Source organism: Castor canadensis, chromosome 12 (genome assembly GCF_047511655.1).
Source record: "Castor canadensis chromosome 12, mCasCan1.hap1v2, whole genome shotgun sequence".
Lineage (NCBI taxonomy): Eukaryota > Metazoa > Chordata > Mammalia > Rodentia > Castoridae > Castor > Castor canadensis.
In genome coordinates this window covers 26,103,771-26,116,642 of record NC_133397.1, presented here as the reverse complement: position 1 = coordinate 26,116,642, position 12,872 = coordinate 26,103,771, and the positions used below count along the sequence as shown (strand labels likewise).

At 41.7% G+C, this 12,872-nt stretch overlaps 1 protein-coding gene and 1 long non-coding RNA gene across 2 annotated transcripts in view; one reads left to right on the top strand and one right to left on the bottom strand.

Annotated features, from left to right (window-relative positions):
• Positions 1–12,872, top strand: part of Capn13 (calpain 13) — an 84,094-nt gene that overhangs the window by 15,826 nt on the left and 55,396 nt on the right. Inside the window, exon 2 of the mRNA XM_074049442.1 lies at positions 4,436–4,664. Within this exon, the coding sequence (XP_073905543.1) occupies positions 4,467–4,664 (198 nt within the window). The 5' untranslated portion in view covers positions 4,436–4,466. The remainder of the gene's footprint in view (positions 1–4,435; positions 4,665–12,872) is intronic.
• Positions 3,137–11,810, bottom strand: LOC141414788 (uncharacterized). Its single transcript, XR_012439653.1, has 3 exons — positions 11,530–11,810; positions 4,407–4,550; positions 3,137–3,445 (listed from the first exon to the last, which is right to left on the bottom strand). It is a non-coding gene; the product is annotated as an uncharacterized lncRNA (long non-coding RNA).

Below are 12,872 nucleotides of genomic sequence, written 5' to 3'. Positions count from 1 at the left end.
TTCTCTCATATCCTTTTTAATCCATTTCTCTCTCCACCTTCGTCTCTCAGCAACTGCTGAACCTTTTTCTGTCATGGTACATTAGTTTGAATTTGTAGGATTTTATTTAAAATAATCATACAGTATATACTCCGTTTTGACTGGCTTTCTTCACTCATCACAATGATTTTGGAGATGTGTCCATGTTGTTGCATGTATCAAGAACCTAAGGTATTCCTATCAAGGGGCCCATGCCATCTTTCCACTAATGAAGATAGTGCTTGTACACTCAGCATTGTCAGGTGCAGTTCTACCATCTTTCCTCATGTCCATTGGCAGTTCTTCACCTATACCCTGAGGTCCTAATTAACATGCTCCAATTCCCTTTGAGCTGTCTCTCCCTGGAACACACAGTGAGAGCCAAGAGTTGTCAGGTCACCCTGGGGTTAGCCACTGCTGTTGCCTGAACTGTGTTTCTCCAAATTCAGATGAAGCTTTAGCCTCCAGTGTGACTGTCTGGGTTTAGGATCTTTAGCAGAGAATAAGGTGGAAAGAGGTCATAAAAGTGGGGCTTAATCTGATGTGACTGTAGTCTTGTAAGAAGGGGAAGAAAGGAAAATCATATACTATATTAGGACACAAGAAACTGACTCTGCTGGTACCTGGTCTCAGACTTCCAGCCTCCAGACAGACCTGCAAGAATAATCCTGTTGGTTAGGGACCCAGTCTGGTGTAGTTTGTTGCATAGCATGCTGCTTAATGAGCTAAGTTCCTACTCAGCAGTCAGGGAAACCTGGATACAGTTTATTTTGTAGACACCAAGATGGACACAAGGGGAGGTTTTGTGGCCCCCCCAGCAACTCCTGCCTGCTTCTGAAGCCTGACTCCTTAGCTCACCCAGTTTCTTACAGGAAGATCTTTGTGTCTACTTTTTTTTGGCCACTTTTCTAACTCCTCCTGGACTATTGTACCCCCAAGGGTCCCCAGCAGCAAGAGAGACTTTAAGTGAACATCTCTTAAGCCTTTTATCTCTTTTATTATTTTTTTTCTTAAATCAAGGCAGCTGAGTCTTCTCTTGCCCTTATATATCTTAAAAAGTAAGGCAAGGAGGGGAGAGAAAAGAAGAAAGAAACCAAAAAGCCCTCTCTAAAGTGACAAGCAGGAAAATTGGCTGGTTTTTCTGGGGCACATGAAAGTGAAATATTGTCAAGTTATGTAGGCAAGCAATTCACAGAGACAGGAAGAGACCCTGCTAGGTTGAAGTGTGTGTGTGTGTGTGTGTGTGTGTGTGTGTGTCCCTGCTAGGTTGAAGTGTGTGTGTGTGTGTGTGTGTAGGCTGAAGAAGCCTCCCTGCCTACTTGCCTTCTCTATTCTCCATCAAGATTCCTTCAGAGCAACCCATCTCCTCCAGGAACAGACAGTGGCCTGCTGATGCCCTCAGCCTTTCCCTTCTTTCCCGGGTCTGGGCAGCCCAGTGATTAAGCATAGAACAGCAAGAGAGCCAAGAGCAGAGATGTAATCCCTACCCTGCCCTCACCCTGCAGGACCCTGTGATCCTAACCTTTCCTAGGGTGTGTCTTAGAAGATGTCAGGCATGTGCACAATTTTTTTCATGCTCAAAATGATCATAACCATTGTACCAATAATCAAATGACATATTGACCTCTAAGCATTCTACAAACATGTTTTCTTCTGAGTCTTACAACCATCCACTTATGTATGTAACATTATTATCATCTCCATTTTACAAATGAAGACAATGAATCTTAGGACAGGCACTCCAAAAGTCTCAACAGCGCACCCTGATGGTGGGCAAAGGGGGCCCTCCAGGTGGGCTGGGAACTGATCTCCCACATGTAAGACCTTTGTATGATTCTGACGGAGAAATGGAGCACAATTCTTTAGACTTTCATTTTTACATGAAATTAAGGGCTTCTTTTTAGCAATCTCACAATTGGGTTATTAAGGGTAACTACAATTTGGTTTTCATAAACTAAAATTAGCTTGTTGCTGGAGTTTATCACACATTCCAGTTCAGTATTTGGTGGGGAGGTAGGAGGCAATTTTGTGTTGGTTCTTCTGTTTCTGAGCATGTATGGAGCTGAAAAACCCACAGTTTCCTGGCTCTTCCTCACCAGGTGTCACTGCCTTTGTCTTGAATTGATAAGCATTTTCTATCACTGTTTTCTCACTCCTGAATGATAGCTTGGTGTTATTTCAGCTTTACTGCTACTTATTTAATTTGTTGTGGGCTGTCTGTATAACCCCATTGTGAATGGTAAGGCATATTGAATATTTGGGCCTGTTATTTTCCAAGAATTAGATTGAAGAAATGCAAATATCATAGTAGGTGAAACCAAATGAAACTACTTGTATTTAACCACTTTTAAACCTTCAGTTTAACCATGTGAACCTAACTATATTCAATTATTTTTTGATCCATAAAAATGCTGGTTTTGTGTGGCTCAATCTAGTAGTTCAAATGTAAATTATTCATATCTTGTTTGGAAGACAATTGTACGTACAATTGCCTCCAAATATGCTTGTAGAATGACACTTAATTGGTGATATTTTGCCTGAGTTTGTTCTATCTAAATAATTTGCCACACACCATTATATAGTAACTGCGAGATAATTGCTAAGTTATTTTAAGTTTGCATATGTTTTTCTAGGATTCAAAATCTTGATTGTCAGCTCATGTTCTTTCCTTATAAGTTATTTATTATGTTCTTTCATTCTTTATCATCTGATTCCTTTTTCACGGTGAAGCAGAGATGAGTAGCCATGCAAACCTTGGGGTCTTGACCACCTGAGTAAACCTTGGCCAAAGAAGCCTCAAAAGCACTACTTTTAAGGTCCAACAAAGTTTTTCAAGTTTTGTGGCTATTAAGGTAGATTCAGGATTCAGACCCGGCCAGCCACACAGATGAATAATGGGATGCATATTTTGTCTGTATTGCTAAGGCTGCCTGAACAAGAGACCCTCACCTTCCTTGACATCTCTTTAAGAAAATTAGACACTCATCTCCTCTAAAGAGATTAAGGTGATGGTATATGGTAGATGGACTTCATATATATGAAACGGAACTAGAAAACCTCTTGCAATCGCTTTAAGTGGGGTGGGGAGGGGGCTGAGGGGGAGAAACGATGGGGGCAATGTAACTAATGTACAATATAAGTCTAATCAGAATTGTCACTATGAAATCCTCCCTGTATCATGAATATATCCTAATAAAAATTTACTTAAATAGAAATAAAATTAAAAAACAAAAAGAAAACAGAAACTAGCATTTACTGAATGTCTGCTGTATCCCAGCCACTCTGCATGGTCTGTTAGGCCAAACCATACTTAATATTGCAACAAACCCTATGAGGTTGATATTATCAATCCATACAGGTAGAGAAATAGGTTCACAGACTTGAATTCTTGTTCAGCATTACAAAACTGGTAGGTAGATGGTGAAAGCTGAAAGAAAACATCAAAACCCAGGTGACCATTCACTACACTGCCCTTTCCTTTTCCCTTCCTCCTCCCTGCCGCCATGTTCTGTGTGTCATCTACCTATAAAATGACACTGGGCTCTGTCACCTCTCCATCATCTTCACCACTGATGCCTCACCACTACCTCTCCCATTGACAGATGCAGCAGCCTCCTAGCCTCCTCCCTGCTTCCACTCTGTACACATCACAACCTCCATCTGGCCCCAAACTTGCTCTGAACAGCACCATCCTATCTACAGATCAAATCAGTCCCCAACCTGTAGCATCCTGCCCATAGCCCTCCACTCAGTGTGTGCAGGATAAAAATATATATATTTTAATCCAGTTTTCCAACCTGCCTTTCTCACCATCTCTTCCAACACTCACTCTGCCCAGTCGCCACCCCACCCAACCCTCCAGTGGCCAGTTTTCCACCTGGGAAATTCTTCTTCCTTCAAGGCTCAATTCAAATGTCATGCCTATGGGAGAGTCATAAGAAACTGCCCATAGTAAATCATAGCTCCTCCTCTTTGTGTATACAGAACTTTATACACATTTTTAATTGAACAGTTTCTGTTGGATGAGAGCTGGTTGAAATATCTAATCTGTCTTTCCCACTTGATAATGAGTCCCTAGGGGATAAAGATCATGTTACATTTATCTTTGGATTGCCAACATTCAGTGCTCAATAAATGTTCATTAAATGGACAAATACCCCTGGCAACCTCTCGTGCACACGAGGACACACTGAAAAGCTGTTGGGCACAGTGGCTTGAAAACTGAACAGTAAGTGGGATGCTGAATTCCAGCTTTCCCACCCACTGGCTGTGTCACCAGGGACAGTGTGAATCTGGATCTCAGTCCCCACCCCCTACCTATATAGATGGGGACATCAGACTGTCCTTCCAGGGTTCACGTCAGATAATGCAAGGACTTGAATTCTCACCGCTAAAAATACTTCTTCTTTCTCACCAGAAGAAAGGTCTTCAGACATTTAAGAAGAGCCATGGCACATAACCCAGGTTCTCTGGCAGAGACTTCCGTGGTCAAGTTCAACAATCAGGACTTTCTGTCCTTACGGGATCATTGCCTAAGCAGGAACATGAAATTTAAGGATGAGACATTCCCTGCTAACGCTTCGTCTATTGGCGAGAAGCTGTGCCAGGGAAAAAACATTTCCAACCTGCAATGGAAGAGGCCAAGGGTGAGTGAGCTCCACCCCTTCCCACGCCAACACACCAAGTTGTAGGAGCCCTTGGAGCTGCCAGCATTGGCACCTCCCAGAGAAAGGAGGATGGGTCTGATATCTGAATTTCAGAGATGCCTCAAACCAAACTGGAAGGAAAAGGAAATTCATCCAGTCCCTTTGCTGTAGTGTTGTGTATACTTAGTGAGATAGGAAGACCTGGCCAGGAGGTAGGACCTGGACCCTTAATTCTAATCCAGTTCTAACACTGAGCACACCACTAGATTAAAAGACCTCAGCTCCATCACTTGAAAAATGGAAAGCCATGGGTATGGAGATTGTTGCTAGTAGGTCTTTAGGGTCTCTCCCACCTCTGTAATTGAACCCATTTATCAGTCTGCCACACTTTATTCACTTCAGGTGTCAGTGTCTTTATATTCTTTTCTCCTTCCCTATTAGAGTTTACTCAGAGATTATATGATCTCAGTCATTTATACTATAGGATGAATTTAAATAATTGCCTTGCCTTTCTCTTTTATATTCACACTCTCAGTCTTGTAAAGGTTTGATCCCCATAAAAGAATTTCAGACATCACTGTAAAATTAGGGAGCTACTACAGGGCAACACTCAAATCACCCTACCACTCCACCCCTCAGCTCAGCAGAAGCAAGGTTTGGAGAACATTCTAAGTAAGAAGCTCCATGGGAAATATCTCAGCTGATTCAAGCTTGTCAAAACCTCCTTAGGACACCTATGAATACAAAGGAGCCCAATAAGAACCACTTTGAGGCTCCTGATGGCCAAATTTCTTCATGCCTCCAAAATCTGCCAGCAGAACCTAGAACAAGAAAATAATACAAAGTCTAGTGAGAGCCTGGATTAAATGCCAAGCATCTACTGGGCACTTTCAGTAATGCCAGGTCAAGTTATATAGAAAAGGAGTTTTCCGAGGATGCCTGGTATGAGGCTCTGAGACTCTGACAGTATCTATCTGGTCTGTGGGTGAATTCTTAAGACATCAAGCACTTGAGGAGACACTGCTTACCTTAGTTAGGGCAGATTTGGGTCTCTTGGGGAGGAAAGGGTTAGTGGAGACCAGCTAGTGTTTAGAATGCAGCTTAAAGAAACCTGTGCATTTAAGCCTTCTAGGGCCACATCATCCGTCATTGGCAGTGAGTCCCCCACTATTAGTCTCTTCTGGCCTTCAGTTCCTAAGGAGAGCTGAGGTAGAGAACTCCATTTAAAGGAATTCTGATGGGTCATTTTTCCCCCTTTGTTATTTTTAAAAGCTGAGATTCTTTTAGAAGGTGATGGGGATTGTTTTCCTCACAAGGTGCTGCGACTATAGTTATAGTGTGGAGGAATCTATAACATTTCTATTCAAAAAGGGTTGAGAGTTTTTATGATCTAATTCCAATTCCAACAATACCTCAACTTGTGGTGTCTTTTGAGAACAAAGAGAAACTGAGGCAAACGGAAGTGAGATGACTCATACTGAATCATACCAGGAATCCCAAACAGAGGCAGCTAGGAGCCATAGTCTTACTCTCATTTACTCTTCTCATCCAAAAAGTTACAAGTTTCATTTTTCGTTCCAGCATTTCTTTTTAAATAGCATAGATGTATGTGCTCCTTTTTTCAACTGGCAATATTTATATTTATCTAGTACTTGCTAGAGCTTTGCATATCTCTTTTTCTACTTTGTATCTTTTGTTTATTTTATTGAAAACAAACCGAAGTTCAGACAGGTGATATGGCTTGACCAAGGTAACATGGTTGTGAAGGGGAGGACCCAAGAGTTAAACCAAGCCTCCTAACTCCCCATGCTACACTTTTCCTCATATGGACTTGAATCCCTCACAGAGACTTTGTTAGGATTTGGATGCATTAATAAATGGGCGGGTAGATGAATGAATGAGTCTATCTACAAGTGCCTGATGCAGGTTTTGAACTCATATGTGTAACAGAGTCAACCTTGTGTTGACATGTTTTCTACATAGAATGGCAGAATGTAATCACCTCTTCAGCAATGTGATGTCCTTGACTACTACAGCTGTGACTACCAAGAGCCTTGGAAGAAGAGCAATAGCCAGCCTACCCCAAGCCTACTAGTAATGGCTAATGCTCACATAATGCTGGCCAAATGGCTGGCTCAATTTTAGGTGCTTTTTTTTTCTTATTGTTTTATTATTCATATGTGCATACAAGTCTTCGGTCATTTCTCCCCCTGCCCCCACCCCCTCCCTTACCACACACTCCGCCCCTTCCCTCTCCCCCCAACCCCCTTGCTACCTGGCAGAAACTATTTTGCCCTTATTTCTAATTTTACTGAAAAGAGAGTATAAGCCATAATAGGAAGGAACAAGGGTTTTTGCTGGTTGAGATAAGGATAGCTATACAGGGAGTTGACTTACATTGCTTTCCTGTGCGTGTGTGTTACCTTCTAGGTTAATTCTTTTTGATCTAACCTTTTCTCTAGTTCCTGGTCCCCTTTTCCTATTGGCCTCAGTTGCTTTTAAGGTATCTGCTTTAGTTTCTCTGCGTTAAAGACAACAAATGCTAGCTAGTTTTTTAGGTGTCTTACCTATCCTCACCCCTCCCTTGTGTGCTCTCGCTTTTATCATGTGCTCAAAGTCCAGTCCCCTTGTTGTGTTTGCCCTTGATCTAATGTCCACATATGAGGGAGAACATACGATTTTTGGTCTTTTGGGCCAGGCTAACCTCACTCAGAATGATGTTCTCCAATTCCATCCATTTACCAGTGAATGATGATAACATTTCGTTCTTCTTCATGGCTGCATAAAATTCCATTGTGTAAAAATACCACATTTTCTTAATCCATTCGTCAGTAGTGGGGCATCTTGGCTGTTTCCATAACTTGGCTATTGTGAATAGTGCCACAGTAAACATGGGTGTGCAGGTACCTCTGACTCATGACAACTCTGTGATGAGGGACTATTATTATTCCCACTTCATAGATGATAAGTGGAAACAAAGAGTACAGTGACCCTGCCTGAAGTCACACAGCTAGACAGTGTTAGAACTGGGATTTGAACCCTGGACCTAACACCTGAACTATGACCCAAAACTATATTGTCCCCTATAAAGCATCATAAATTCATATCATATTCTGGGCTCTTGTTTACCACTAGTATTTTATGCAACAATAGATTCTCTTACCTTATATGGGAAATGAAGAATAAATTTCTCTCTAAGGTAGATCTATGTTGTGCATTTCTTTCCATTCTTAGGTGAAAAATACTGGGGATAAAAATAGTAACTGTACCTCATGTGATTATTTCATGCAATAAATAAATGAGTGCTATACTTATAACAGTGTCTAGCACATTGTAAGTACTTACTAAACATTAGCTATTGTTTCGGTGGTAAATTAGGGATAGATGTCATGGAGGAGATACCTTGGAGCTATTGCCCCATATTCTTGGGACTTTAGGATGCAGGAACCTCAGTTTTAGCCCTCAGTCAAATTCAGCAAATGCTCCCAAGTAATCATGTAGGTCAGAGGAAAACAGGGGTCAAAGGGAATGCTGACAGGAGTGTGCAAAAATTCCTTTTTTTTCTCATGTTCTGTATCCCATCTCTATAGTTTTCTCAATGCCTATCCAGAAGTCTAGTTGGTGCACCTTAAACATCAACTATGTCATGGTAAGGAGGCACCAAGTCTTCTTGGACCATCTCCACATTTTAGCCTTTTCTACACAATAGGGAAATCCCACATTCAGGAAACTTCTAAACCACCATGGACATCATTCTACCTGGAGTGTTAGTCCCAGCCTGGTAGATTTAACAATAACCCGATAGGCAGGGGCATGAAAATGAGGCTCAGCTTTCTGTGCCTGGGGAGAAGGGTTGTTCCTACCCAGCCCCTCACTCTGTGTCTCCTTCTGCCCACCCTATCCTTCTTCTTCTTGTTATCCCTTCCTGTCATAATTAGCCCAATCCATTCTTCTGCTGAAAACTTGTTTGAAATAGAAACTCTTTCACAACTTGCTTCCTCTGGTTTACTTAGTTTAAGGAATTTCCAACCCCTCCCCTCACCCAACTCAGGTTCTGCAATAGCCTATGACCCAGTGGCGAGGGACTTGAGTCCTCATCAGTCTTTCTCAATGCTTCCCGTAACCCGGGTCTTAGCAAGGGATAATGCTGACAATTACACTTGTACAGTGTGGCACATCTGTGTAATAGCTCCCTCAATTAAGTCTGGTATTCAGGGTGTCCCCTTACAGAATTTTTACTTTGTGGATCAACATAGTAAATTTTATTTATCGAGTATATACATGTGTGTACTTGAAGTTCCTTATGTGCAATCTTTCAATGACTTACCCTCACAGTCCTGTGAGGTAGATGATGTTATTATCCTCACTAAATAGAAAGGCCCCGTCCTGTGGACCTGCCAGTGATGAAGGAGGTGTTCTTTCTCTACCGCTCAGTGTTGTAGCCACTAGCACACGTGGCTATTGAACACTTGAAGTGTGGCTGCTGCTGCTGAGAAATTAGTTTTAATTTTGTTTAATTTAAATGTAAATAAGCACAGTCAGCTGGTGACTGCCATATTGGACAGCGTGGAATTGTAGATGGTAGACCTTCACAATAGTCTCCAGCGTGTCAGATAAAGGGACTGGAATTTCCTCTTTGTTCCTATTCTGCAGTGAAAGCATTTCACCTCTCCACTGAAGGCTGGGCTGTATCCCCAGAACATGTTGTCCAATGGGTGTCTGGGTCTCAGCATGAAGCCCCATAATTGATCCAGCCCATGGCCACCCCAGAGCAATGCACTGCCTGTTTAGAAAACAATGTGTATTTTTTTTTTGTAGCCAGAGCAGTTTCTGATGGGATTGTTTAGTAGAAATGACTCACCTTGGGACCAAAATGTGTTTTCAGAAAAGAAAGAGACAAAATAAGTGGAGATATGAGGGTACAGTAGGGTGTGAAGATGTCCCATCAGGTAACAGGTAACAAAAGGCACAGAAGTGACTATGTCAACAGCTAATTGCTATCAAGCCAAAACGCTTTGATGCCAATACATAAAAGCTCTCTAGGAAAAAATAGAAAAGGGAATGAAATTGCCACCTGTCTAAGCAAGGTCACTGGGGGCATGCCTTTGATGGTTATATCTGGTGCCAGTCCCTTTCTTGCTCTCTGCTTCCTGTTCACCATGAGGTGAAGAAGCCTTTCTGCCATAAGCTCTCACTACCATTATGTTCTGCCCAAGTGCATGGGGCCAAGCAACCATGAACTGAATCCTCTGAAACCATGAGCCAAAATAAATCCTTCCTCCTTTAAGTTGCTTTCTCAGATATTTTGATCACAGTTGTGCAAAACTAATACACTAGCATTCCCTCATCTAAGAGTAGCCTGCAGTATGGGGAAGTCCTGAACAGCCTTAGAAGAGAATGCAGGGAGATGCAAATGCTGTCACGTAGCGGAGAGACATCTCTATAGATGATTGGGGGACTGTGGCTGGTATAGTGCCACTTCAAAGAGGCTATTTGCTAAGATGCCAGGGGTTCTTGCATTGCATGAGCTTCTGGCACCTGATATAACAGAGATCATCCCAAACTTTGCCTGGAGAAAGGGCCCCACAGTCCAGAACTAAGTTACTCTGATTACTTGGTTTGACTATTACTGATGGCTTTTCAGGTTCTCTAGAGCTACAGAACCAATAATCCATACAATCAGTACATGTGTATATATATATATATATATCAGTATATATATATATATATATATATATATATATGTAGAGAAAAGAGAGAGTATATATACATATGAGAGAGAGAGAAAGAGATAGGTATAAATATATAGATATTATTGTATATTTATTATCAATAAATTTATCATTATGTATATTGATAATATATTGTATAGTATATATATACTAACATATATAATCTATTGAGTTATTTTTACTAGGAGAGATTTATTGGAATTGGAGAACATCATTCTGAGTGAGGTTAGCCTGGCCCAAAAGACCAAAAATCATATGTTCTCCCTCATATGTGGACATTAGATCAAGGGCAAACACAACAATGGGATTGGACTTTGAGCACATGATAAAAGCGAGAGCACACAAGGGAGGGGTGAGGATAGGTAAGACACCTAAAAAACTAGCTAGCATTTGTTGCCCTTAACGCAGAGAAACTAAAGCAGATACCTTAAAGCAACTGAGGCCAATAGGAAAAGGGGACCAGGAACTAGAGAAAAGGTTAGATCAAAAAGAATTAACCTAGAAGGTAACACCCACGCACAGGAAATCAATGTGAGTCAATGCCCTGTATAGCTATCCTTATCTCAACCAGCAAAACCCCTTGTTCCTTCCTATTATTGCTTATACTCTCTCTACAACAAAATTAGAGATAAGGGCAAAATAGTTTCTGCTGGGTATTGAGGGGGTGGGGGGGGAGAGGGAAGGGGCGGAGTGTGTGGTAAGGGAGGGGGTGGGGGCAGGGGGGAGAAATGACCCAAGCCTTGTATGCACATATAAATAATAAAAGGAAAAAAAAAGAGATTTATTATGAGAGATTTTTTTCATGCAGCAATGGAGACTAAAAATTTAAATGATATGCAGTCTGCCCCCTGGAGATCCAGGAAAGCCAGTGACATGAGTAAGTCTAAGTCAGGGGCTTGAGTGCCAGGGAAGCCACTGGTGTAATTGCCAGTGTGAAGACAGAAGTCTCTTGTGTTAGCTCAATCTGAGAGTGAGCAAATTCTTTCTCCACCTTTTGTTCTATTCAGGCACTCAATGAATTGGATGGTGCCTACCCACAATGGGGAGGGCAACCTGCTTTACTAAGTCCACCAATTCAAATACTAACTGCATCCCCATGCACCCTCACTGACACACCCAGAAGTAATATTTACCAAATAGCTGGGCTCCCTGCGATGCAGTCAAGTTGACATATCAAATTAATCATAACAGCTTCCTGCTGCACAACCGGTTGTTTCAGAGCCCTCAGAGGCCCAGTCCATCTCACAGAATCAGAAAACATTAAAGCTGAGGACTCTAACTGCTGAGGGAAAGAGCAGGTCCTCTGGGGGCAGACTGCCTGATTCCAAGTCTGCTTCCTGTGTGACCTGGAACACATGGCTCAGCTTCTCTGAAACTCCTCCCGGCCTCAGAATCACCAGAATAGCTGTGTCACTCTTGCACTCTGCCTCTGAATGACCTACTAAACCAAAGTTATAGAAGGCGGAGCTCAGCAGCCTCCGTGCAAGCAAAGCTGCTAGGTGATGCTGAATCACCATTGGAGTAGCTGAGCCTGAATCTGATCTAGGATCTTATCACACTGACTTCACCACTGCCCTGGGGTGCCAGTCCAGCAGGAACAGGGAAAGTGTCCAGGGCCAGAGCATTCCATCTGTCAGCCATAGTCACCTACCTTCTTCATGGGCTTTGTCTCTGGAAGTCAGCCTGGCAGCCTGAAATGTTTCTGGGTGTCATTCCTATCTCTTCTCACATCCCTTATTTGTTGGGGATCTAAAGCCCAGAATGAGAAGGAACAGACACAGGACAGGAGATATAGGGGCTGTGCCCGTCGTCGATGCAAAAGAGTCCAGTGTTTCCTTGCACACTTGATATCAGCTCTTAACTCTGGGTTAGAAATAATTGCCTTATAATTTTCATTCTTTTAATATATCAATCATTCTGTTCCTGAATAACTAAAACTTTTGTTTTTTAATTATAACTTCAGTTATTTTGGTAAATCATAAAAGATTGATTTGAATTTATCAAATGACTTCATAGTATTTATCAAAAGGCTATGTTTTCCCCTGTTTGGCTCATATAAGTACTGTTTCATATTATTAGAAGTTCTGATATGAAATCATCTTTGCATTCTGTATTTCTACACCAAATCCTACTTGATGATAATAAGTGAGCCAAACTGGGCTGGTGTGTGGTGTATGTACGTATGTATTTTCTCTCAAGTTGGACATCAAAGATATGCTGGCTTCTTAAATGGTAGCAGGATCCTTTATTTTTCTTAACACTGAAACTGTGAATGTCATAAGACTTGTCTACTCCCTGAGTGTTTGAGAGAACTCAGCAGGAAAATTGCATGTACTGGGGAGCCTTTACAGGTGTATTAGGGCGATATTCTTTGATAACTTAAAAAACACTGTCCAAAGGTTTTTCATCTTTCAAATTATTTACTAACTTGAAGCACATTAATTGTTGCCAGAATTTTTAATTGACTAACATAGAA